Below are 27,342 nucleotides of genomic sequence, written 5' to 3'. Positions count from 1 at the left end.
AGCCAAAAGAATGTTGAATTTATTATTTGCAACTATTACTTGACAAAACAAGCTCAGAAGTGGACTTGGAAAGTTTTTTCCCCCTGGTTCTTAATTTTTGCTTTAAGGATGGTGTGTAGGTGTATATAAGATCCTGCTTTTTTAGGTGTCTTGAAAAACTCAGACAAAACAGGATGTCATTTCAGAATTCCTGTGCCTCTGAAATTACCAGGTTCAGATCTAGGAAAAGGAAGGAAATGTGCAGTAGTTTCTGTTTACTAATAGGCAAGAAACACAACATGTAAGGTCTATGCTGTATGTAATTCTAGAACCCCTGAATTTATGACAGTGGTTGATGTGTTCTTTGTTTTAAACAAGAAGCTAAAAAACACCAGCTTCGCATTTGTGACCTCAGCAAGTTAACTTCCCAGTTTCCTCATCCGTAAGAACATAATAATAGTACTAACTAACCTCCTAGCATCATTGGAAGGATTAAATTAGATAACGCATTTAAACTTTTTTTTTTAATTTTTAAAAATTTTTATTTATTTTTGAGAGAGAGAGAGAGAGAGAGAGCGAGCATGAAAAGTGGAAGGGCAGAAAGAGAGGGAGACACAGAATCCAAAGCAGGCTCCAGGCTCTGAGCTGTCAGCACAGAGCCTGATGTGGGGCTCGAACCCACAAACTGCGAGATCATGACCTGAGCCGAAGTCGGACACTTAACCAGCTGAGCCACCCAGGCACCCCAACGCATTTAAATTTCTTAGCAGCGCCTGGTAGACAGGAAACACTCGAGATGGTAACTCTTTTTTTCACTGATGAAAATTTAAAGCTTTCCTATTTCACTCTGTGAACACTTCAGTTAGTTCGGTTAAGGCATGAAGTTGGTCAGCAGTGTCTAACCCTTTGCTCTTCCTTTTCTCGTGTCTGTTGAGCAGCTGTAGAAGTCGCCGGGCGTGGCAGCTTCCAGTGATGCAATGGGAAGACGGGGAGAGCTGTTAGCCCTCAGTGTGCCTCAGGTGGTGTTTCCACCGTGCTCTGGAGGAGCCCGTGGAACTGAGGAGAAGGAGGCTCGGAGAAGGGTGGTCACTAGTTCAAGGGCTTCCAACCCAAAGAGGGGTAGACGTGCAATTTAAATTTTGGTCTTTTTACTCAGGTGCCTGTTGTGGAGAGGTGATGATTGACAGTATACTTTTTTTTTATGTTTATTTTTGAGAGAGAGAGCACACATGTGCACAGGAAAGGGGCAGAGAGAGAGGGAATGTTTCAAGAATCCCATGCACGCAGAGCCCAATGCAGGGCTCGAACTCACAAACTGTGAGATCTTGACCTGAGCTGAAATCAAGAGTCAGACACTTAACCGATTGAGCCACCCAGGTGCCCAACAGTATAATTGTAAAATTAGAAGTGGTCTTTGTGGTTTTGTTGTGTTACAGATAGGAAACTTACACCCAGGGAAATGAAGTGACTACCTACAGGTCACACAGTGGGTTCCCAGCAGATTTTAGAGTTAGGACCCAGGACTTCTGCCCCCCAGGCCTGTAGCACCATGAATCCAGGAGACCTCACATACCTGTGGGGGCCTTCTAATACCTCTTACCTTCAAGGGGTTCCTTCTGGATCCCTTTGTTTCAAGGTCAGTGTGTTCCCTCTTCGGTTAGTCATGAATTTCAAAGGCAGATGTGTCAGAACTTAGAGCATGTTAAGACAGCTTTTCCATGCCATGCAACTCAACCTATATCTCATTTGTTTAGCTGCTGTTCCCTTGCTGTACCAGTTTTGGGTTTGGTACAACTGCTCTTTTGTGGCAATAAAGGTTTTTTGATACTTTTTTTCTTTTTCTTCTTTTTTTTTTTTTTTTTTTTACTCCGTAGATAACTGCTGCCATGAATGCCTTTAAAATTTTTTGCTGTGTGTATATATCTTACTTTCACAGGGTAAATTCATAGAGGTGGAATTACTAGTTTAAAGGGTATAAACATTTTTAAGGCTTATGGTACATACTCACATAGTAAGCTTTGGTTAAATCAGAAACCTGTTACCTTAGCACAGGACTGCTCTGGAGATTAGATTGCAGGTTATATGCAATGCCAGACTAAGTGCTTTTTGTCAACAACTTCTTTCCTTCCCATTGGAGAAAGCACATGGCACACTTTCAAAACAAGAAACTCTCCCTTTCCACCAAGCAAAGTGAGTTGATTGAAATCCTGGTCCAGTGGTAAACCGCTTGACTGCTAAAACAGCCGAAATACATGATCAGCATGGTTTAACTCACAGCAAAAGGCTCTCACGAGGATGCTGTGATTAAAGTGGACCTGAAGGATAGGAATTGGGCTGCCCAAAGGAAGTGGTGGTGGGCAGAAGGAGCCTTCTGGCCGAGGGAGGGGCAGACTCCCTGAGATGGGAAGGCGTTGGCATGTTTGAGGAAGAGACCAGTGTCCTTCCCCAGGTGCAGTGTGTGGTAGGAGGTGAGGCTAGTTAACTATGTGGGGTCTGCAGGGACAGGTGACATGGAGCCTATGAGGACAGGCTGTGTTCTCGTTAGGAACAATGAGAGTGGTATTGGATTTGTAGCTTGGGAAGATCACTCCGACTGCTTTGTACAGAATGGACTCGAGGTGGGTAAGAACGGGTTGGAGGTGACCTTTCTTTGAAGAGGTTGGACGTTGAAGGAGAGTACAGAGGTCCGGCGGATGGTCAGGCTGATGCTGGAGGAGTGCTGGGTCTCGGGAAGATTTTGTTTATTTTCTTTTTTTAAAGATGTCAACATCTGGAGTATTTATATTCTGACTAAAATGATCTGGACCCAAGGAACAGGTTACAGACACAGTAGAGAGAGGGGATAAGTGGTGGACAGAAGTTCCTGGAAGGAGATGTCACCCCAAGCTCATACACAGGAAGAATTAACTGGCTTGTGATTAAGAGAGGGAGACTTCCTCCATTTTTATAGGAAGGAAGAAGGTGAATCTGCAGACACAGGTTGGAGTGTAGAGGTTTGAATGGTGTACTGCTAGGAAAATTTTAATGACATGGTCAGAACTGGCATACTTGGAACAAAATTTAACTTGAATCTATGAGAATTTTAAGTCTTATGAGTGTATTATTGGAAGCAATAAAATTATTTACTGCCTTTGGTTAGTATTTCTAGGAGAAATTACAAGAGTACCTTAGAGTCACAGCATTTTAGAGCCTGGATGGGATCTTTTGAAATCACCAAATGCTTCACTTTGCTTATAATACTGAAGCCCAGAGAAGAAGCAGGACTTGCCTCAGGTTGTATAGGTTTGTGATAAATGTGTGTGCGAATGTCCCAGTTTCTGTGTAACACGCCACTTTGTTTAATAGAAATCTTTGATTTAGAAATATGAAACATTTTTGCTTCAAGATGAATGTATTAAGGAAATTAGATATGAAAATCGGAAATATTTGATACAGAATTTTCCTAATTAAAGTTGGTCACCAAAATCCCACAAAACTAAGATCATCAGATCACTGTTATGTGAGGCTTGTTCTAGAATGTTCCCAGTCTCACCCACAGGGCCCTCTTGACTTCTGCCATGTTGAACTGGTACAGAGAATCCGGCAATTGAGCTTGCCTTCATACCCCCACCCTCTGTAACTTCACTTCTTCAGCCCATTGCAGGAAGAGCAAGAAAGTGGATTTCTGCAGTGGGTGTGGTGTTTAGCCAAACGACCTGTGTAAGATCCCAGTAGGAGCTCTGGAGCTATGACTGTATCAGGCATGTGTTTCTTAGGAAGGCAGTTAGGGCTTGCCGAAGCTCCCCCTTGTCACCTCTCCCCTGCACCGTACACTCATAGTCGCCAGCAGGATCAGTTAGCCATGGAGTAAGTTGTGCTGATTTTGGTAATATCTGGAAGCCCGAGGAGGGTCCGTCAGAGCTGCTTGTAACAAACCCATGTGTGTCCTTCCCGTCTCTCTCTGGTCTCTGTGCTCCCATTTGTCCTCGTGAATATTGCATGGATCTCCCCGAAGATTGCTTTAGCCCATCCGGTGTGATGAGCTGCTTTGGCTTCATACTGGGGCTCACTGCACTCTTAGAGACCTGCCTCGTTGCAGACTGGGAATCTCTAGGGTAACTAATTGCCCTGAATATTTTTGAGATGGCCTTGCTGCGTTTTTGGGTATATTTGATATTTCAAGGAGGTGATGTCAGATTCTTGAGAAACATGACTGACTTCCAGCTGTTGTGTTTCAACATGGTTGTCTCCATATCTGGGACTGTATGTTCTGTGCCAAATTCTTAGCCTATGACCATATATGAGAAGGAGACTTCTAAGCACTTTATTTTTTAAAATGACAAGTTTAATGTTCTTATAAGCTGCTCCCAGAGCTCTTACACTAACAGTCCTACGGTATAGATCTGTAGGTCTTTTGGATACTGTGAAAGAAGAAAAAAGTCTTCCTGAGAATTAAAAAATACCTTTATTCATAAGATTTATTTTGTGTGTGCTTGAACCTTAAATAACTATAGTTCATCTAGTATATACTTTGTGTGTCTCTCTTGATTAGTTCAGTGTTATGTTTGTGAGATCTCTGTAACTTATTAATTTAAAACACACATATAGCAGGGTCATATTGTGTAAACACCACTTCACAATATACTTCTGTTGACTGGAGGCATTTCTATGCTAGTAAATACAATTCTTATTTAAAATAAGAAGGGGTACCTGGGTGGCCTCAGTAGGTTAAGTACCTGACTCTTGATTTCGGCTCAGGTCATGATCTCGTGGTTCATGAGTTCAAGCGCCACATCTGGCTCCATGCGGATGGTTGCGGAGCCTGCTTGGGATTCATTTTCTCTCTGTGCCCTTCCCTTGCTTGTGTGCTCTCTCTCTCTCTCTCAAAACAAATAAACTTAAAAAAAAAAAAAAGTTCTCTTTGGTATCACACTCTTTGGAAGCTATTGTACCTAATTTAATCATAGGCATTAGATTGCTTCCATTGTTTTCCCTAGAAATGAAGTTTCTGTGTAAAGGAATATATAAACATTTAAAATTATAATATATTGCCAAATTATAGTCCAGAGCACCATTACCATTTTATGTTTACATAAATATGACCCCACTAAATGCCCTTTCTAATAATTTGATTTCTTCTGGTTTCCTCAGTCCTCTTACCAGTGACTTAGAACCCCCAAATCTGCGAGTCTGGTTGTCACATTGCGCTTATATTGGGTATTTGTTCATCACCTACCTGGGCAGGTTCTCGTGGAAGTTGTTCTTTACTGTGGCCTCTCTGTACCTTGATTGCTGGATAGTTTGTTATTTTGAAATACAGAAAGATCTGTTATTTTGTATGCCGCAAAGTTGAGCAGACTCTAGATGTTCACATTATGTTAAAAACGTTTTGGAGAGGCATCTGCGTAGCTCAGTTGGTTAAGCATCTAATTCTTGGTTTCGGCTCAGGTTTGTGAGTTCGTGCCCCACATGGGACTCTGCTTTGATAGCGCAGAGCCTGCTTGGGATTCTCTCTCTCCCTCCCTCCCTCCCTCCCTCCCTCCCTCCCTCCCTCTCTCTCCCCCTCCCTCTCTCTCCCCCTCCCTCTCTCTCCCCCTCCCTCTCTCTCTCTCCCCCCCTCCCTCTCCTCCTCTTCCCCTCTCCCTCTCCCTCACTCTCTGCCCCTCTCCTGCTCACTCTCTCCCTCAAAATTAATAAGTAAATGCTTAAGAAAAAACGACAAACCTCTTTTTTGGAGACCCTGGCTGACTATGGGGATCTTTTCCAGCATAATGGGTTTTACTCGGGGACCTGCAGAGAGCCTCACAGTATTGGTGAGAAGCTGGCTCCAGCAGCTGCCTCCTCTTTGTCAGAGCCAGGGCCAGTGGAATCACATCCTAGCAGTTCATGGTGGGTGCAGGTGCCCTTCCTCCTCCTCCCTGCTTTTACTTGTGAGAGGGTAGAATAAGTGTGTTTTTCTCACTTTTACTTGCAGGGCTTGAGGGTGCATAAAGCCATCCACCTGTTAGATTTCATGTCTTGGGTTTCATCCCCCCCCTTCCCCTCTCTAGCCCTGTTGTCCTGCACTGTCTGAAGTGGGCTGGCATCACTTTCACCTGGACTTCCAGACCACTGTCCAGCCACTACCTGCCTCTCCCCGGTTCTGTTCTCCACACAGTTACAGAGCGGGGCAAAATGTAGACCTGGTCATGCTATTCCTGCATAAAACCCTTTGTGGTGCCCTGTCTGTCTACACCTGTGGTTTTGGTTTTGGTTTTGGTTTTGCAGCGTTGGGAGAGTTTTCTCCAGGGCTTAGTCCCTGAGCCTGGCTAATTAATGTGAGATTAGGTTCTTTTTGCAAACATAAGATATCTTACAGAGATCAAAGCTGGTATCTCTCTAGCCTTGAAAACTTAGTGTAGGCCCTTGGGGCTCCGAAAGTTCTGGTTGAGAACACAGATCCCTCTGTCCTACTGTGGGACTGGGAGAGAGGAAAGGTCAACTACTGCCCAGGCCTGAGTCTAATGTTGGAAAGCCTGTTAATAGAGCACATCTTCTAACTCTTAGTATTGCTTTCATGAAATCGTTAAGCAGAATTAACCAAAATATCTTGAACCTGAGACTAGAGAGTTTGGGCAAAGAATATTTTGAATAGGGGTTTTTAGAGAAGGAAAAATGTAGAAGTCTTCATTGCAGCTTCTCAGGGATTGGTAATGGGTTTGTTTGACTTCTTCCTAGTTCCCAGGTAATCCTTTCCAGGGAACACTTGTTTAATATACATACACGGTATGGTTAGCTGTTACATGTTGGCTCATTTCTTGTGGTAGTATTCTAGAAATACTATGAATGATGGAGTGAAATAGTTACAAGTTAATCTGGTTGGTGAGCATACTAGCGTCTTTATACATTTTTATGTGTCTTTTATTTTTAAAAGTAAATAAAGAGATGCTGTCTGATACCCAGGTGGCATTTCAGTTTTCTGCCTTGCCAGCCCCTTAAGGGAATCCTATTCTTGCTGCTATGACATACATCCATTACCCCATTTATCATCTTTTTTTAAAGCTAAACCTATCTTTTATGTGGGTATAAAAAATAGCTGGTATATTTATTTTTAATCTTGTTCTTTCTTTTTTTAAAATTTATTTTGAGAGAGAGTGCAAGCGTGAGTGGGGAGGGGCAGAGAGAGACCTAGAGAATCTCAGGTGCTTTCAGGGCAGAGCCTGACACGGGGCTCAATCTCACGAACTGTGAGACCGTGACCTGAGTCAAAATCAAAAAGTCTGATGGTCAACCGACTGAGTCACCCAGGCTCCCCTCTCTATTGTTTTTAAACCACTCTATGGAGGTATAGTATATGCATCCATTGTGAGTGTATAATTCAGTGGTATTTAATAAATGTATAGAGTTATAAAATCTCTGCAGTCCAGTTTTAGAATATTTCTAGCACCCTAAAAAGTTCTCTTTTACCAGTTGGCAAGTCATTTTCCACTCCCAACTCCAGCCCCAGGCAATCACTGATCTGCTTTCTGTCTTATTCCTTTCCTGGTCACTTTCTATAAATGCCATTATATAACACACAGTTTTTTGTGTGTCTGGCCTCTTCCATAACATAATGTTTGAAGGTTCATCGTGTTGTAGCTCTTTGTTTTTCATGGCTAAATACATTCCGTTTTATGGATATATCACATTTCATTATCCATTTGCCTATATATTTTCTTAAATTTTTGTTAAAGGAATCCCTGCTCCTACTTCAAAATGTCCTGATTTTGGTACTTACTTGTAAGCCTGTGTGAAAAAGTCAATAGTTCTGTGCCCATGCTCTGATGTTTAACCCTCTCCCCACCCCACCCCCTTTTTTTTTCTGTTTCTTGGTATTCTCATAGGCTTTACAGAAGGGAAGATGAATTTTAAGGGTTAACATGCAAGTCAAACAGCTTTTTCTTCTTTTAACCATCGTCTTTATAATTATGCCGTCTTTTTATTTTACCTGTTTGTTTTCAGGGGAGTTACAGAGTTTATGAGAGGATACCTGTTCCACATCATCTGCGCTTGTCGTATTATTCTTCTAAGGGGGTTTACTCACTATCATACATTACAGATGGAGAGACTGAAATGATGACATGGAGCGAAGAAACAATGACGTTTACTTAGCCCAGGGAACCGGTAATAGCTGTATTTAACAGCTTCCGTCATTCAGTAAATATGCTGAGTGTCCACTCTGTGCCACACCTTCTTCTTGGTGCTGTAGATTTGGCACTGACCGACACACTGCTGTCTAACAGGGCTTCCCATTACGTTAAAATAAAATCTGAATTCCGTCCCTGCAGGGCCCACGTGCTCTGGATCCTGCCCACCCTTCTGACCTCCTTTCCCTCAACATGTCTCCCTTCCCCACTCCATTCAGCCACGCTGGCCTCCTTGCTGTTTCCAACCCCCAGACTCATTCGCACCTTGGGATTTGCCCTTTCTTCTGCCTCTGGATCTTCACATGGTTAGTGCCTAGTAGTCATTTGAGCCTTGGCTCAAAGGTCACCTCCTTGAGGATCCTTTTCCTGCTGCCCCGGCTAAAGATCCTTCACGGGCACTATCACATCACCCTATTTTGTTTTGTTTCCTAGCCCTCTACACTTGTTGATTGTCCATTTTCCCCTGACCAAAATTTAGGCTCTGTGACAGTCTAGAGACTTTGTATGTCGTTCACGATCATATCCCCAGCACTTACGATAGTGCCTGACACATAGTAGGTGCTCGTAAATATTGTTAAAGAACCAGAGGGTTTTTAGTATAGCTGTCACGTACCCTCGAAGAGGGGGAGTAGAATTGTAAAGGATGACCACAAGAGGTGCAGTTAGGAGCCGGGGTAAAAATGAGGTAGGAAGGTTTAACCCTTCTCTGTGGGAGGCTTGCTCCAAAAAACCATCCCAAGTGGGGTTGGCTCTCTAGTTGAGGTAATACAGAATACCCGTGCTGGCACCTTCATTTCACAGCTGATTAAGTTTTAAGTCAGGGCTAAATTTGTACTTGGTAAATGCCAATTAGCCATATTTACGTATAAACTTTTTATAAATAAACTGCTTAACTCAGAATATGGCAAACAAGAGGCCACCTCATGAAGTTTCGTTGATCATAATATTCCTGTGAAACAGTCCCTCGTTACCACTCATTGGACATTTGCTAGCTTTGGAAACCAGGACACAGATTACGGGGCACGTTTGGGATTGGTGATAAATAGATGGGAGAGTTCAGAGAGCATTAAGTGTTTCCTCTTTCCTGTTTGGGGACTCGCTCATTAGCTGGCCGAATTCGTCAGTGTTCTTCTTTGTCACAGGAGCACCGGAGTTTGCAAGAAGAGTATTTGTATGTTCGCACAGCATTTTGTAGAAACCTCTTAAGACTACGTACTACTTTTCACCGGAATTGGTGGTCTCAGTTTCTCTCTCCATCAGTGACCAACACTGTGTTCTGTTTATATTTGTATCCCAAGGACCTAAGCACTCAAATATATATTGTATGAGTGAATAAGAACTTACAAATCTGAGATTTTCTGAAGCGTGAAAACAGTGGCTTTGTTTTTCTTTGAGGTCCTAGTTTGTTAATTTTGTCTCTAGTAGTGAGTTCTTTTTTTTTTTTTTTTCCAATGTTTATCTTTCAGAGAGAGAGAGAGTAAGAGAGCAAGAGCGTGTGAGCAGGGGAGGGGCAGAGAGAGAGGGAGACAGAATCTTAAGCAGGCTCCAGGCTCTGAGCTGTCAGCACAGAGCCTGACATGGGGCTCGAACTCAGGAACCACGAGATCACAAACTAAGCTGAAGTGAGACACCTAACCGACTGAGCCACCCAGGTGCCCCTCTAGCAGTGACTTCTGATTTTCACTTAGATTGACCACAGTTCAGGAGTTATATGCTCGTTGTCTGAAAGTAAAGGGAGTGAATGGTAGTTATTTGTGTCTGTCATGGAAATCTAGTTTTTTGTATTTATACTAAAAATTTGTTTTCTCTAAAAATCTTGATATCTGTCTCTAAAACATAGATTTGAAAATTGTGTCTTATATCTAATGTAACCGCATATACTAAAATACTGTGGATTCTCTGGAACACTTGAGAAGTAAAACTAACTTCATAAAGTCATGTGTTTGTTTTGTTTTTTATTTTCAAGAGAGAAGGCATGAGCAGGGGGAAGGGGCAGAAGGAGAGAGAGAGAATCCCAAGTAGGCTCTGTGCTGTTAGCTCAGAGCCTGACATGGGGCTTGATCCCATGACCTTGGCATCATGACCTGAGCTGAAATCAAGAGGCAGATGTTCAACTGACTGAGCCACCCAGGCACCCCTATAAAATCATATTTAAATACTTTTAAAAAATCTGACTATGGAATGATTAAGTAGAAAAGGATTTGAATGCAACTACTGATGATCTTTTACAAGAAGAGGGAAAGTATATGGTCTGTCGTAGGAGTCAAGAGTTTGAGGTTTGGTGGGAGAAAAAAATAAAAAAACCGCTCATCGTAGGAACCAGTAGTCATCCATTTCAAACAAAGTTTGTGGTATGGTATTTTTTTCTTCAGGGTAAATGTATATTTTATTATCTGCCTTTAGAGAAATAGTTGCTTATGTGCTATTTGTAGTGTTTAAATTTTTTTTTAATTTAATTTTCTTTTTTTTTTTTTTTTTTTTTTTTTAACATTTTTTTAATTTATTTTTGGGACAGAGAGAGACATAGCATGAACGGGGGAGGGGCAGAGAGAGAGGGAGACACAGAATCGGAAACAGGCTCCAGGCTCTGAGCCATCAGCCCAGAGCCTGACGCGGGGCTCGAACTCACGGACAGCGAGATCGTGACCTGGCTGAAGTCGGACGCTTAACCGACTGCGCCACCCAGGCGCCCCTTAATTTTCTTTTTTTATAATAAACAAGACATTTATTTTTCATACGCATTTGGGGGAAAGGAAAAAAGCCAATTTGCCTTATCCAATGATGATCTTTCTGAAAGAGTGTCCATTCATTCCATAGAATTGGATAGGTTGCTTGATCTGAGGATTTTGGACTTTTCACTCATAAAGAGAACTTCCTCTCTGGAGAGAGTGGTCAGAGGGTGAGTCTTCATGAGCTACTTTGCTGGTGCACAGCCAGAGTGCCTCTCTGAGTGAAGCTTTTCCCACACTGGCCACACAGTAGGGTGTCTGTCCTGTGTGGATTTTGCCATGTGGGATACAATTCTTCCTGGTGTGGAAACTTCTGCACTGTGTACAGGCATAGGGTTTCAGGCTTGTGCAGACTTTGAGGTGGTCAGTTAAGCTTAATTCAGCGTCCTTACTTTTTTATTTTTTAAAGGACAGAGCCTTTAATTTTTTAGAAATGTTTATTTATTTTTAAGAAAGAGGGAGGGAGAGAGAGAGAGAGAGAGAGAAGGAGCGAGCATGCCAGCAGGGGCGGGGCAGAGAGAGAGGAGGGACAGAGGATTTGAAGCAGGCTCTGTGCTGACAGCAGGGAGCCCGATGCGGGACTTGAACTCAAGAACCGTGAGATCATGACTTCAACTGAAGTCAGATGCTTAACTGACTGAGCCACCCAGGTGCCCATAAGCTTCCTTTCTGATTGAAGGCTTTTCACCACTGTGAACTTTTTTCTATGAACAGCAAGGTGATTTTGATTCCTGAAGCGTCTCTGACAAATAGCACACTCATAGGGTTTCTGTCCGGTGTAGAGTCTTTCATGAATGGCCAGACTACCTCGTTGACTAAAGCTTTTCTCACATTCCTTGCACCGATAGGGCTTCTCTCCTGTGATTACTGTTGGCCATGAAACTTTTTCCACAGTGGGTACACTCAAAGGGGCTTTGACTAGTGTGGATTCTCTCATGCAAGGTTAGACTAACTCCTTTGTGCCTGAAGGATTCTCCACATTCCTGACCTTCATAGACCATCTGTCTTACTCCTGGCGAATCTTTCCTGTAGTGTCTTAGAATCTGGGCATTTTGTTCTAGCTTCTCTCTTCTTAAAAAATTCTGGAAATCCTAGCTTGAGGATCCTGTGGCATCAGAGTGATCATATTTGTGGTTGGGGCTTCTATCATCACATTAAAAAGTGCTACATTCTTGGGGCGCCTGGGTGGCGCAGTCGGTTAAGCGTCCGACTTCAGCCAGGTCACGATCTCGCGGTCCGTGAGTTCGAGCCCCGCGTCAGGCTCTGGGCTGATGGCTCGGAGCCTGGAGCCTGTTTCCGACTCTGTGTCTCCCTCTCTCTCTGCCCCTCCCCTGTTCACGCTCTGTCTCTCTCTGTCCCAGAAATAAATAAAAAACGTTGAAAAAAAAAAAAAAAAAAAAAAAAAAAGTGCTACATTCTGGATACATCTTCCATGACAGTCTGTTGGACTGGGGTAGCTGTTGGAAATGCAAACATGTCCGTGCCTGCTCAGTGTCCTTAATCACCACCTGTTCATGTGATTCTTCCATGGGCTGTCCTTAAACACCACAGTGGCCTACACCGGCAGACAGACAAAGCCCGGTGCCGAGCCCACAGCAGCGCCTGCCTGTTTGTGGTATATATATTTTATAATGTTTATTTATTCTTGAGAGACAGAGCACGAGTGGGGGGAAGGAGCAGAGAGAGAGGGAGACCCAGAATCTGAAGCAGGCTCCAGGCTCTGAGCTGTCAGCACAGAGCCCGACGTGGGGCTCAAACTCACAAATGGCGAGATCATGACCTGAGCTGAAGTTGGACACTTAACGGGTTGAGTCACCTAGGCACCCCTGTGGCTTTTTTTTTTTTTTTTTTTTTTTTTTTTAATCTTCCAAATGAAGCCTGTGGTTTGCTTGGGTTATTTACTGACCACAGCCTGCTTGACGCCTCTTAGAAAAATGATTGTCATGACAGTAAACTTAGACTCACCCCCAAAGAATTCAACAGATTATCTGATGAGATTGTATCATCTTTCATGACCTGTGTGCTGTTCATGTGATGCTGGGTAGATGGCAGCTCGGAGTGATGTGATCTAGAAGGGTGGAGAACACTGAGGTCAGCTTTATGTAGGTGACTGTTTGTAGGTTCCACGAATACCAGTAAGAGTATCATAAAGTCAGAGTGCCCGATGGAGAACTAGTATTCCGGTTCGCACGGGCAGAGACTCGCTGTTAGTATCTCTTGGAGCCTTACACGGTCAGACACCGCTCTGAGCAATTTTATGTGAGTTGGTTTACTTGACCCTCACGACAGCCCTAAAGTCATCACCATTTTACTTAGGAGGAAACTGAGATTTAGAAATTAAGCAACCTGACCAGTTAACAGAGCTGGCATTTGAATCTGTCCAACTTCAGAGCCCTTGCCGTGTGTCAGCATATTTCTTTCTTTTCTCACTTCTGAGATGTCACATTCAACCTCGGCCACAGGAGATCTTTTTCCTTTGGTCAGTTTATGTGGAAAAGTGGCCTTTTCTGTGTAGGCTCCAGTGGAGACAGTCACCTTCCATTTATTCTGCAAATGTTTTTCTGAGGGTCCGCTGTGCTGTGCTGGGCATTGCGGGTTGCAGGGCCAGACACAACAGGGCTCCTGCGTGGAGTTTTCTCCATCTCTGTCTTGCCTCGTTGATACCTGTCATGACACCAGGCTGCTTCTGTAATGTCCTGGCGCTGCCTGCCCTCTGTCACCCTTCACATGCCCTTCCTGCCTGAAGTGCCTTAAGCCGTCTCCCTTAGTTCCTTAAATCAGTTTCAGTGTCTCTGAAAGTTTTTCTTTCAGAGGAAAAGTACATAGTCTCGAGGGGCACCTGGGTGGCTTAGTTGAGTGTCTGACTCTTGATTTTGGCTCAGGTCATGATCTCACAGTTGTGGGATCAAGCCCCACGTTGGGCTCTGCGCTGACAGCACAAAGCCTGCTTGGAAGTCTCTGTCTCTCTCTGCCCTTTCCCCCATTGCACGTGCTCGCTCTCTCTCTCTCTCTCTCTCTCTCTCAGTAAATAAACTTTAAAAACTACATAGGCTTGAGGCTTTAATGTTTTTTCCATCTTCAACAAAGGGTTAAAGCTGAAAAAAAATCTGCCATCCCAAACTCCTAGAAAGCTATATGCAGAGAAAATTAGAAACAAATGCCTTTAGTATTAAAAAGCAAGACAAAAAATAAATGTAGTATTGGTCTTAAGAAACTAGGAAGGAGGGGCGCCTGCCTGGCTCAGTCCATAGAGCATGTGACTTTTGATCTCTGGGTTGTGAGTTCAAGCCCCATGTTGGGCCTAGAGCTTACTTAAAAAAAAAATAACAGGGGCACCTGGGTGGCTCAGTCGGTTAAACATCTGACTTTAGTTCAGGTCATGATCTCACAGTTTGTGGGTTCAAGCTCCTTGTCAGGCTCTGTACTGACAGCTCAGAGCCTGGAGCCTGCTTCAGATTCTGTGTCTCCCTCTCTCTCTGCCCCTCACCTGTTCACACTCTGTCTCTCTCTCTTTCAAAAATATACATTAGAAAAATAATAAAAGTAAATAAAAATAACTCTAAAAAAAAGAAAATAGGAAGGAAAGAACAATAAACAAAAAGGAAGTAGGAAAAAGGAAATAGTAAAAATGTGAATTCAAGAAAACAGAGAACATCAAGAAAGAAAAAAAAAAACCCTAAAAGCTGGTTCCTTTTTTAATTTTATTTATTTATTTGTTTTACATTTATTTATTGAGAGACATAGAGAGAGCACATGTTGGGGAGGGGCAGAGAGAGAAGGAGACACAGAATCTGAAGCAGGCTCCAGGCTCTGAACTGTCAGCACAGAGCCCAAAGCGGGGCTCTAACTCACAAACCATGAGATCATGACCTGAGCTGAAGTCTGACGCTTAACTGACTGAGCCACCCAGGCGCCCCAAAGCTGGTTCCTTTTTAAGATCAGTAATAAATTACTGTCCCAAGTTAATATAACTTGTTTTAGAATTAGTCAAAATTATTTATTTTTAAATGTATTAAATTAACTAAACCTACTTAACTATCAGTAGGGGCTGATTGAATAAACTGGAACACATCCACACAGTAGAATGACCGCAGTTGCAAACAGAAGGAAGTTCTCTGTATTCTGCATGGTGCAGCACAGTGCATGTAGAATGCTAGCTTTTGTGTAAAAATAAAAGGGAGGAAAAAGAACATATGTTAACATTTGCTTTCATCTGCAAGTATAAATGCCAGGAGGAAGGAGGCATTGCTAATCAGTAACCATGCTTCCCATGTAGTAGGAGTGGGGCAGGTGTGGACAAGAGTTCAGTAAGGGAGACTCTTCCCTCCATGTGTATTTTTAATGTTTGTTTATTTTTGAGAGAGAGAGAGTGTGAGCGGGGGAGGGGTAGAGAGTGAGGGTGATGGCGAATCCAAAGTAGGCTCTTCACTTATAAAATTGCTCTAAAAAAGAAGAAAAAAAAAAAAAAGTTCGATGCAGGGCTCAAGCTCACGAGCTGTGAGATCATGACCCAAGCTGAAGTCAGACATTGAACCCACTGAGCCACCCAGACGTTCCCATGCATATTTCTTTTAGAATTTTTGGAACCATGAGAATGCATTGGTTATTCGAGAATTAATTTAAGTTTGTTATGTATAAAGATTTTTTTTTTTTTTCCAGTCAATAGGAAAAAGGTAAACAGCTCAAACAAAAAGTGGGGAAAGTGCCTATCGTGGTACCTCCATGTTGTGGGATCCTAGCCCGCTGCAGTGTGGTGGGGGGAGTGAACCAGAACAGCAGGGTCTGTCTTGGGGTGTTGAGAATACAGGCAAAACATTTATTTTCTTTCTTGTAATGTTCTTAAGTTCCTGCAGTGACTCCTCTCAGTAACAGAGGCAATTTCTAAAGAAGCAATTAAGATAAAGGAAGCCTAGAACAAAGTAAGAAAATTAAAAAAAAGAAAGTCAATCTGCAGAGTAGCAAGGGAAAACAGCGCTAGCAGATGTGACACAGATTATAAAGCAGCAGTAATTGTAATGCTGTGGCAGCAGCACAAATCCTGAACTTTCAAAGCTGTAGAAAGACTCACGCGCATCAGCGTGTTCTTGTGTGCCCATGAGAGATTGTGGCAAAATGAGTATTTGAAGTAGAAAAGTAATGGAAAAGGAAGGAATAATTCATAAATGGTGGTTGGTAATTTTGGAAATAATGTTCGCATAGTACATCAAACGGCTGGGACAGAGTTACACATTAAAGAAGACTGACAGCTTTGAGCAGTTCATGTCAAATAAAATGTGAAGAATAGTAATCTTAATAGTCATGAGGAAACAGCCTCACAGTGGAAAATATCTGTAGAGTTAAATCATTTTAAAGAATTCACATTTTCATGCAGCATATACTTAGGCCAAAAGCAAATGTGTGTAGATGTGTATCTGTCCTTAATATGGATGTGTCTTGTTTTCCGTGGATAAAGATGTAAAGGAAGTGTGAGAATACAGACACAGCAACTGTCACAGTGTAGGAGTATAGATGAATTTTGTTTTCCCTTAATGATGTGCCAATTTTATTTTTGTAGCAAATGCTTATTTTTTTAATGTTTATTTTTGAGACCGTGTGAGTGGGGGAGGGGCAGAGAGAGGGGGACACATCCAAAACGGGCTCTGTGCTGACAGCAGAGATCCTGTTGTGGGGCTCAAACCCACGAACCGTGATACCATGACCTGAGTCGAAGTCAGTTGCTCAATGAACTCAGCCACCCAGGTTCCTCCCAAATACTTATTTTGAAGCTGGAAAATCCCTCTGGAATAATAAAGTATTTTTAATGAAGGGACAAATTAATTTGGTGGAGGGCCCAATGACTATATATTATTTAGGCTATTTCATTACTGGGACATATCAGATCACTCTCGTAATATAAATCATTCAGGTAAACTTTACCAGTGTTTGGAGAAAGCTCTTTAAAAGCTGAAGAGAGGGGCGCCTGGGTGGCGCAGTCGGTTAAGCGTCCGACTTCAGCCAGGTCACGATCTCGCGGTCCGTGAGTTCGAGCCCCGCGTCAGGCTCTGGGCTGATGGCTCGGAGCCTGGAGCCTGTTTCCGATTCTGTGTCTCCCTCTCTCTCTGCCCCTCCCCCGTTCATGCTGTCTCTCTCTGTCCCAAAAATAAATAAAAAACGTTGAAAAAAAAATTAAAAAAAAAAAAAAAAAAAAAAAAATAAAAGCTGAAGAGAAGGCAAAGAGAAGAAGCCGTCAATGGTGATGGTGGAGAGTTCTGTACTTAATTGTCAGTTGCAGCTGCAAAGGATTAAGCTATAGAATTCTGTTCACCTCTTTATTTTTACATTCTCTTTTTCCAGGTTGGTGGCACCAAGGCTGGCGTAGTCCGGTTTCTTGGGGAGACAGACTTTGCCAAGGGGGAATGGTGTGGTGTGGAGTTGGATGAGCCTCTTGGGAAGAACGATGGGGCTGTTGCTGGAACCAGGTTTGTTTGGAGTTGGAATCTTGCCTCCCTCTTGCACATATAAACGCTCAAGCAGATCTCACCAAGAGCTGCACTTTTATTTCTTAAGGCTCATTTACTGATTTTTTTTCCCCCCACCAGAATTGGAGACATTCTTTTAACTGTTTCTTTTAGTAATATGTAATGCATCTGAGTAAATTCTGAACAAGCATTCAATTTATTTATTTTTTTTAGAGTAGTTTTAGTTTCATAGCAAAATCGAGAGGAAGGTACAGAGTTCCCATATGTCCCCTGCTCCCAACGTGCACAGCCTCCCCAGCTATCAACATCCTGCCACCCGATGGTACGTTTGTTACAACTAATGAACCTAGATTGACACCTCATAGTCTGAACTCCTCTGTTACAGGTTTATCAGATAGTAGATCTACTTATTCCCTTGTACTTTAGTAGATCTTTAGTAACAGATCAGTAATTCTGTCTCTGTGTATCACATTGTTGTTTTTTAGTGTGTTTTCTAAAACATCCTGGAGGTTATCAGCCTACATACATGTGAATGCTACGTGCTGGTTGATCACCCCAGCTTTCTGGTAGAATTCACAGCAAACCAGTCATGAGTTATAACCAGAAAACTATGCTTTTGCTTATAGTTGTGATTTCTTGTAATTAAGTCTTTTTGGTCACTGCTTTTATTGTTATTCTCTAAAGGTATTTTCAGTGCCAACCCAAATATGGCCTGTTTGCTCCTGTCCACAAAGTAACCAAGATTGGTTTCCCTTCCACGACACCGGCCAAAGCCAAGGCTGCCGCCGTGAGGCGAGTGATGGCAACCACGCCCGCCAGCCTGAAGCGCAGCCCTTCCGCCTCGTCTCTCAGCTCCATGAGCTCAGTGGCCTCCTCCGTGAGCAGCAAACCCAGCCGTACTGGATTAGTAAGCTTCCCCGTCCTCACTGCATGCCTCTCCCTTCCAGGCACAATAAATACCTGCTGCTGGTGGACCTGCTTTGCTTTAGGAGCTATTAACTTGCCTTGTACTGAGTGTTAGTTGTAGTTTGTTGGAGGTCCGTTCCAGATGTCATAAAACAAAGCTTTAGCAGGAAGACAGATTTTGAAATAGGGTTTTGAACTCCGCTTCCAGGTTCTTGAGGCTCTAAGATGTATCTAGTTCTTGGTGAGTCTGTAGTAACTACTGTTGAGTCTAACATATGGGGTGATTTTCTCTGAAATTATTTTGGGCACAAGAATGACAGGAAAAAGGGAGGGATCGTTTTCCTCAACAACTTAGGTCTCTCTGACTTGAAACAATTTGAAGGAACTAAAGTATTCTGAGAAAAGGTGTGTTCTTAGAATTTAGGTAGTGTGTTAATACAGTCTAACCCGCCGAGAGCGGTTAGTGTGTGGGATGTTCCTGTCTTGCGCCAGAGGACACACGGCAGAACGAGCAGAACTCGCAAGGATGCTAGGAAGTGCCACGCTGTGTCTCCTCTCTCCATCTCTTCCTCTCCCTTCCACTTCCTCTCTCCACCTTTTTCCCATTAGGTCAGTAAAAATAGAATGATGAGAATTAAAATAGGCAGTGGTGGCTCATTCTGTTTGTTAATACAGTGTTTTATTAGGGTCAGAACAATGACTTCTTGTCTTGTCTCCTGCCAGTAAATTTATTTACTTGAAGTGAGGCAAACACTGTTTAGATTTGTAATGGCAGCATAAGACTGCACTGCAGACTGAATTCTGGATCTCTGTGTTAATGACCGTAAACTACAGACAGAAGGGAGAATGTTAAATGGTGTGATCGGAAGTAAGGCTGCTGGCCTGCGGTCTCGTTTTGCCTTCTCTTCCACGGTCCACAGTCCTTGGGAAGAGAACGGGGGAGGATTCTTTCCTTCTAGTGCGGGGTGGGGGAGGAGTGCTCCTCTGCCAGCCAGCTGGACTTTCTCTTAAATTCAGGTAAAATAAATACTTGCTTGGACTATTTCATTTCACATATGAAAAGAAAGTCTCCATCTTCAAGAGAAAAATTACAAATGGACTTTTACAAGAAAAGCTTGATAAGAACAATGACATAGAGGTGAAGCCACCCCTCTTTGGACAGAGCATCGTTCAGCAAACTCACATGGACATCTAGTCTACTTTGCTAATCCAGGAACAAGTCCATGCAAGTGTCTTCTCTGGATTAGGAATTCTTTCTTGAGTCACTTTTATTATGTTGTAATTGTAAGTGTCCATTTCTTTGGAAGACAACCAAGCTCTCCCTGCTCCCTCCCAACCTCTCCTCTTTTCAGACCAGTCCTGATCGTTCTTAGTTCATCTCACTCAGTGAAGAAAAGTGACAAAAGAGAAAGGAGTCTTCTTGTCTTGTAAAACAGCTTGTTTTTGTATATCTTTATTGAGGGTGGCTGTAGTTTCTAAACCAAAAATCACCATAAAAGAATATGCCAAAAATACAGAAAAAATGACTTCCTAGAAATATATCTCCCGAGAATAATCCCATGCATATGTATGGAAAGGTCTAATGATTCTTGAATGTAGAATCCTCCGAAGTACTGAGCACAGAGGTGCCCAAATGCTCTGATTTCCCAGCCCCTTAAGAGTTATTTTCTCATAGGGCCCCTGGGGGGAAAGAAAAGAAATAGCAATTCTGTTTATGAAGCAGCTAAGGACAAACAAGTTAATATTTATGTTCTAGCAAGTTAGTAGTTGTTCAAAAAGAATGATACACATTAATTGAGAGAAGAAAGGATTTTTAGTTAATTCGTAAATAATCAAGCTTAGTGTTAGGTTGTATGGTCCTGTTGGGCACTGTACAAAGGTTGCTTGTCAAACCTTGGAGTCTTACTGAAAACTGCCACCTTCATTTCCTCTGACACATTGATAGTGTCACTGATTTGCACAGTATTGGCTTTTTGTCATGGCAGCAACCAAGGCCTAGCTTTGGGAAGGCACAACGTTATCGAAAGGAATATAGTCCAGTTGCCTCAAACTCCATTGCCCCAAGCTGGTAGTTTGCACGGTGTCCAACCGGTGGTGCCGTGTTTCCCTTGAAATTTGAAAATCTTCCACAGTGCCCAGTGACTTGGCTGCAGCACCCTGGGTTATCTCTGTGCAGGGAACCTCAGAGCTACTTTATCCAGGAAGAAAAGTTAGTACCGAGAAAGTATAATTTTAACCATATAATGAAATTGGAAAGTCAAGGTCAGATGGTTAAAAGAACACTCCCCCCTGCCCCAGTATGTTTATGTAATTCAAGAAATTTCACAAAATAGAAATAAGCAGAAATAGAAACTCTAAGAGTAAAGGAATCCAGTCAAGCCCCAAACTAACTATTAATGACAGATCCTCACTCTGTCTGCCTCCTGGACGAGGGCTCAGATAGACGCATGAAGAGCATTCGAGTGGCAAACAAGGCTTCGATTGCAGGAGATGAAGTCAGGGCTGACTTGATCCAGATCCAGCGATCTGATCTCTAAGTCCACGGCCTTGGACAAATGCTTGCCAAGGGATGAGGCCTTTCCTGAACTCCCTCCCAGCCCCTGGAGCCTCACTTGGAAGAATGCTGTTCAACTTGCACACATTATCCCTTGCCATAATGGGAGGTTGTTTTCTCAAGTGTTTTTATCTGAACGATTAGCCTCAGTGTGGAGGAACAGCACAGAGTAACAGAGGCCCCGGGCGGCTTTCTTTCTCCACCCCTCCCCCCACCGCGTTTCTGCTCTGCCTTATTTTCTGTCTCCTCCCCTTCCCTCTCCAATCCCCTTACCGCTCCTCCCATCCCCTCCTCCTCTTTCTCCACAGATTCTCTTTCCCTCTTTTTCCTCCCTCTGCATGTCCTCTGTCTCCCTTTCTCTTACGCGTGGACTTGCCCACACACATGCACACTCACCCCATACACATGCACTTTTTAAGGCAGATAGAGTTTTCCTCTTCGTCTGATATTCATAAATCCCTCTGGTGATTGGGATTCAGGTCTTCAAGTTCTGGGTTCCTGGGTGAGATCTACTGTGCCTTTCATTTGTTTAAAAAAGTTTTTATTTAAATTAATAAATTTAATTAATTAAAAATTAAATTAATTAATTTCAAGTATACAATTTAGTGATTCAACACTTCCATCCAACACCTGGTGCTCATCACAAGTGCCCTCCTTAGTCCCCATCACATCACCTATTTCCCCCATTCCCCTCTCCCCCCTGGTAACCATCAGTTTGTTCTCTTAAGAGTCTGTTTCTTGGTTTGTCTCTCTCTTTTTCTTCCCTTTGCTCGTTTGTTTTGTTTCTTAAATTCCACATATGAGTGAAATCATATGGTATTTGTCTTTCTCTGACTTATTTCTCTTAGCATTATACTCTCTAGATCCATCCACATTGTTGCAAATGGCAAGATTTCATTCTTTTTTATCTGTCCCTTTCATTTTGAAAGAAAGATGAAGAAAATCCTGACAAAATCCAACTGTGTAATCAATAAGAGGACGGTTTTTGGCTCCAAGGGTGACCTCTTGGTTACTTAATGGTAGAGAAAGTTGGAAAGTCTCGACCTCAAGTCTGAGGAGCAAAAGACTGACCAAAACGTCACAAGAAGAAGAAAACTACTAATGAAGCTCAGGTGGTAACAGAAGCTTGTTAAATGGGTTTGTGGAATTTTTCTAGATTCCTACAAGGCCCTGTCAGCTGAGCTCAGGGTACCTTTGATGTGAGCCACTTATTCTCCTTCTAAACATCTTTCTGATTGTTCCATGACTTCTCACATTGATGTGTTGTTTGTGAAATTTACAGTCAGGAGGCGCACGCTGTCTTGCTTCCTTGATGAAAAGCTTTTCCTAATAACTGGCAAGCTTGGGAGCAGGGGCAGCACCTTCGCTTTGCTGAGGAGACGCCTGCCATGCATGCCTCGTGCCCTCCTTGCATCCCCGATAGCATCATCGCCCTTCACTTCTTTAACTTTCCTTTGCAGTTGACTGAAACCTCCTCCCGTTACGCCAGGAAGATCTCCGGCACCACTGCCCTCCAGGAGGCCCTGAAGGAGAAGCAGCAGCACATTGAGCAGCTGCTGGCTGAACGGGATCTAGAGAGGGCGGAGGTGGCCAAGGCCACGAGCCACGTGGGGGAAATAGAGCAGGAGCTAGCTCTGGCCCGGGACGGACACGACCAGGTGAAGTCTGGTGCTGACCTTGTTTCGGAGATGGTGATGGGTTCTAAGCTGATCTTGTGGAGATGATGGAGCTTTCTAAGTTGAGGGAGGAGGCTGAGCAGCGTACCTCGAGCTTGGAGCCAGGGAGCTAGTCTTGGGAGCCCTGGAAATGAGTAGAAATGTCTTTGCTGCGCTTGTTTGAAGCTGTGACCTGGGGTACCACTCTGTATCGTCATAAAGATGCAGTTTTGTTCTTCTTGAGTCTACCGTAGTCCTTCGGTCTTTACATCCAGGCCTCTCGGCCTGTGTCAGGGGAACTTGTTTACTGGGACCTTACCAACGATTGCAACTCCTGTTTTGTAGATGACCTTCTGTATGCGTTTCAGCCATAAAAAAGATGAGCGTTGTTGTACCATTGCCCTCTTTTGCTTTAATGGTGTGGTTTTTCATCATCTAGTTTCCAGGAATGCGGCCGAGAAGTAACCTATTAAAGATTATAGAAAGCATTTCACCGTGAAAAGGTTTTAGAGTCATACCCGCCCACAATGGTACCACTTAGCTGTAGCTCTTTGGAGGCGTCCCTGGGCCTGTGTCTGGGTCCGAGGGAGGCCACTCACTGACACCCTTGTCTTTCTCAGCATGTCCTGGAATTGGAGGCCAAGATGGACCAGCTGCGAACGATGGTGGAGGCTGCTGACAGGGAGAAGGTGGAGCTTCTCAACCAACTTGAAGAGGAGAAAAGGTGACCTCAAACTGTTCCTTAGTGCAAGTGTGGCCTTTTCCTTCTAAATGACCTTAGGAAAACATTCTTATTAAGGTGTCAAGCCCTAGAACCAAAGGAGTGACTGTGTGCTCGGTAGAAATTCAACTCTTCGTCTTGTGCCGGGAGGGTTTGCTTTGATTTGACTTTTTTTGAGACGTTTGGAATTATCTAGACGTGGCCTGCTAAATTTAACAGCTGCTTATTGAGCACCTGCTGTGTGCCAAACATCCTCTTGAGGTTGGCCTTAGTGTCGTGAAGTCGATTCAAACCCTGCTTCCACCTGGAACCGTTTTTGGTGAGAAGACATTTTGGGTCCACGTTACCTAGTGTGTATGTATTTTAAATGTTTGTTTATTTTGGAGAGAGAGAGAGAGAGAGAGCGCGTGCGAGCGAGCATGAGTGGGGGAGGGGTAGAGAGAGGTGGGGATAGAGGATCTGAAGTGCGCTCCACACTGACAACAGTGAGCGCAATGCGAGTGTTGAACCCATGAACAAGATCATAACCTGAGCTGAAGTCAGACTCTCAACCGACTGAGCCACCCAGGCGTCCCCAAAGTGACCAAGTATTTATGAAACACCTGTGTATCTAAATAAAACTCTTCTGTCTGGTAAGTGATACAAGGGCCCTGTCCTTGAGAAACTCAGTACCTTGTTAGGAAAACATAACTTTCATGTGAAGCAATTAGAGGATTATCCAGGTCAGGATGGAATCAGGTGCTAGATGGTGTGAGACAGAGCAAGTTTGGTTCTTAGCGGCTTCTTGAGGCTGTGAACTAACACAGTCTCTGAACAGGGTGTCTGCATGGAGACATCGGAACATTTCTGGACAACAGGACGTTTGTCCTGTCTTGCATTTAATGCCGCCATCTTGTCATTTCTGATGGTAGCAACTTCAGTAGCCATCTGGTCTGTATGTTTAGGACCGTGAGAGGCACCACTGAGGTACGGGATACAGTGGACGTATAATAGAGTCTCTTATCAAGGAAATTATCTTCTTACTAGAAGGAGAAGTGCTATATGTAGGAAATTTTCTTCACATCCTAAAAATGGCTACGAATAAATGAGATCTTAATAGGCCTTTCTAGGCTCTTCTGAATACCAAGGCAACAGTACCGTTTGCTTTGGTTCTTAAACCAGCTGTTGATCTGCTGACTGCTGGGCAGGACAAATGTCTTCCCACACTTCCAGTGAGCTTGAGGGGTGTAAATTATTTACGATTATATTTCTGATTTAACAGAGTAGAATTTTTATTTAAAAAAAATGTTTTAAGTGTTTATTTGAGAAGGAGAGTGCATATGTGAGCAGGGGCAGAGCAGAGAGGGAGAGAGAGAGAGAGCGAGCACATCCTAAGCAGGCTCTGTACTGTTAGCGCAGAGCCCGACATGGGGCTTGAACTCACAAACCATGAAGTCGTGACCTGAGCCAAAATGAAGGGTCGGATGCTTAACTGACTGAGCCACCTAGGCGCCCTGATTTTTTTATTCTTAATTTTGCCAGAAAGGCTAGTGAGTTTGACAGTTTTGGTTTTTGCACATAGGTTATGAACTCTGTCCCCTTTTCTTCCTTACACTCACTTTTGTGAAGATTTGTAATATGGATGTTACCTGGATTTTGTCAGTCTTCAGGGTATCCTATTTCATTGACTTGGTGATAGCATTGGTTGAGACCCACACCCAATTTAGAGATTTTAAAATGGGGGGGGGGGGGATGTGACTCAAATTGTTGATAATCTCATTCTCCCAGTACAGGTACTGGTATTGTCCTGGGGCTTTCTGTGTGGGTAGCCTGCTAACCTCACCATAAAGTATCAGATGTAGGGTGGTATAAAGAGAGATTTGTTTTCTTTTTTTTTCTGAAAGAGAGAGAGGGTGCAAGTGAGTGAGGGGCAGATAGAATCCCACAGGGTTAGGGAGAGAGAGAGAAGTGGGTTTCGCCTGGCACTTGTGTTTTATCCAAGGTGGGGCTCGCGTTCACCCAAAGTGGGGCTGGTGCTCGCCCAAAGTGAGGGCTGGGGCTCATGCTCACCCAAAGCAGGGCTCACGGACTGTGAGATCATGACCTAAGCCGAAGTCAGATGCTTAACGACCCAGGAGCCCCAAGAGAGATTTGTTTTCTATGCCACTTTTCCCTGTGTTTTGTTATTGTAAAGTAGAAATTACGGACTTGGAATCTCAAACCTATTCCTTTGGTAATCCGACGTTTTCCCTTTAGGCTGATCTTGTCTTGATTAGGTTCATTCTGGTGGTTGTGACAGAAGAAAACCAGTGGATTTTTCTCAACTCTTAACTCATGTCTCCTGGAATCAGTATCTGGCTAAAATTTTGAAGTTTCCTAAATAGCAGAGAGCTGTTAGATTTATAAACTAGGTGCCTAAAAATGTATTTTCTTTTCTTCCACTATCATCTGTTACATTCACCAGGGTATTGATTATAGATTCTTGTTTTGGTAAGGCAAATATATTCCTTGGTTACCTGAAGTGCTTTGTTTTGATTTTGTTCTACAGGAAGGTTGAGGACCTTCAGTTCCGTGTTGAGGAAGAATCCATCACAAAAGGCGATCTTGAGGTAAAACCCCTCCAGCTCTCTACAGCTCTTATGGGTACCAGTATTGACAAGTACGGATGGGATGATCCTGCCAGAACAGGCGGCAGAGGGAAGGGAAGGAGCCCGGGTCTCTGGCCGGCTGGGCTATGGGCCTAGCTTACGGCTCAGGTGCCAGCACCCGTCCTTGTCCTGTGACGGTGCTGTCCCAACTCCAGTGGCCCAGTCAGATTTTTACTACTCTTTCCTCATGCTTCAAAATCCAAAATCTTGAATTGGAGTTTATCAAGTCATAAATCTGGCAGTGTGTCCAAGTGAGATTCTAGATATTCCTCTCACGGTCAGAAATGGCATTTAAAAAAGCATGTTTAACCTCATCATAATAGAGCAAAACAAAGTTTTTTGCTGTATCTCAGCTTTGGTTTTCAATTGGGCGGAATAAATTTTTCATAACCCTGTAAAAGGAATAAATGCATGTTTTAGTTGTTTTTGTGAAGTAATTACAAGAGGATAAAACAAGATCAAATTGTATTTCAGCCTCTTTGACTTCCATGGCATATTTTAAATTCGCAGAGGTATCCTTTAGCATCAAGTTTCTCATCTTTTAACAATTATTCATATCAGTTTTTTTTAATTAGATGCCAGAATTAAATGATTTTGATGCTCTTTAAAAACCACTGCTAGATATATGACAGATACAAATTATTAAATTGTTCAAATTCTGCAGATTTCTGGTATTGAATTAATATTTTAGTAAAAATTGCACTTGCCTGTGCAGGTCTCAGAATATACATTTTTATTAAGAGTATACATTACATTTTGTTAAGAATATACATTACAAGTTAAGAGTCACTCGGTTGATGGCCACACCATGCTTACGTTTCAGGGGCCCTTCCAAATAGGAACTGATTCCTTTGGCAGTTGTCTTTACAGTTGACAACAGAGAGCAAGGAAAACATTTTCTGAGTTGTAGGCCCAGAATTTAATGGATTATTAATAATTCAATAGTCACCTTCTTTACTCATTTCATATATAGTCACATTCCTTTAGTTGACTTTCGTGTTGTTTCCATCCATTTAAAAACACCCCAAAGTCTCATATCATCATCTTATTCATGGGGAACACAGCCCAGGGTTTGTTGGGGAGGTGCAAGTTAAAACCTTTCCATCAGCACTGAGTTAGTATAGTCTGTCTGATAAACTCACTTGAAATTAATCAGAGTTATATTGAAACCCTAACACGTACGGAAACTTTAGTGGAATCTCTCCTTTTGTTGTTGCTTAATTTTTTTATTTTTTTACTGATAGCAAAAGAGCCAGATTTCTGAAGATCCTGAGAATGTAAGAGGGCACTTAACTGTGTGGAGATTTCCCTTGTTAACACAGATTGATGACAGATTAAAATGCTTATTGATATACTCAAATACTAACTGCGTAATCTGACCTGAAACATTGACCTTAATATTTCTGTGCATGTGGCTTTCACAGCAATTACGTTTGTATCCAGAAGAAATTGTATGTAATGACTAAGCTCTATAAATCTATGTATTTAATGCATAAGCAAATGTTTGCTGATAAATTTTGCCAAAAAAAAAAAAAAAAAAAAGGATTTTATCTGGGTGCTTGGCCTTCT

At 42.9% G+C, this 27,342-nt stretch overlaps 1 protein-coding gene across 14 annotated transcripts in view; it reads left to right on the top strand.

The window, feature by feature from the left end:
• The window catches only part of CLIP1 (CAP-Gly domain containing linker protein 1), a 127,440-nt gene that overhangs the window by 42,512 nt on the left and 57,586 nt on the right, over positions 1-27,342 (top strand). For 9 of the 14 annotated variants that reach the window (XR_009250544.1, XM_058691339.1, XM_058691344.1 and 6 more), the window contains 6 exons: positions 17,186-17,310; positions 17,995-18,217; positions 22,231-22,428; positions 23,046-23,149; positions 25,674-25,734; positions 27,018-27,050. Coding sequence is in view for 13 of the 14 variants with exons in the window: in XM_058691339.1 (XP_058547322.1) it covers positions 17,186-17,310; positions 17,995-18,217; positions 22,231-22,428; positions 23,046-23,149; positions 25,674-25,734; positions 27,018-27,050 (744 nt within the window). In the remaining variant the exon portion in view is untranslated. The remainder of the gene's footprint in view (positions 1-17,185; positions 17,311-17,994; positions 18,218-22,230; positions 22,429-23,045; positions 23,150-25,673; positions 25,735-27,017; positions 27,051-27,342) is intronic. The other 5 variants (XM_058691340.1, XM_058691338.1, XM_058691347.1 and 2 more) reach the window with 2 other exon arrangements.

The sequence above is a fragment of the Neofelis nebulosa genome, chromosome 11, assembly GCF_028018385.1.
Source record: "Neofelis nebulosa isolate mNeoNeb1 chromosome 11, mNeoNeb1.pri, whole genome shotgun sequence".
Classification (NCBI taxonomy): Eukaryota; Metazoa; Chordata; class Mammalia; order Carnivora; family Felidae; genus Neofelis; species Neofelis nebulosa.
Note: the sequence above shows the minus strand (reverse complement) of the source record. Positions and strands in the feature narration are given on the sequence as shown.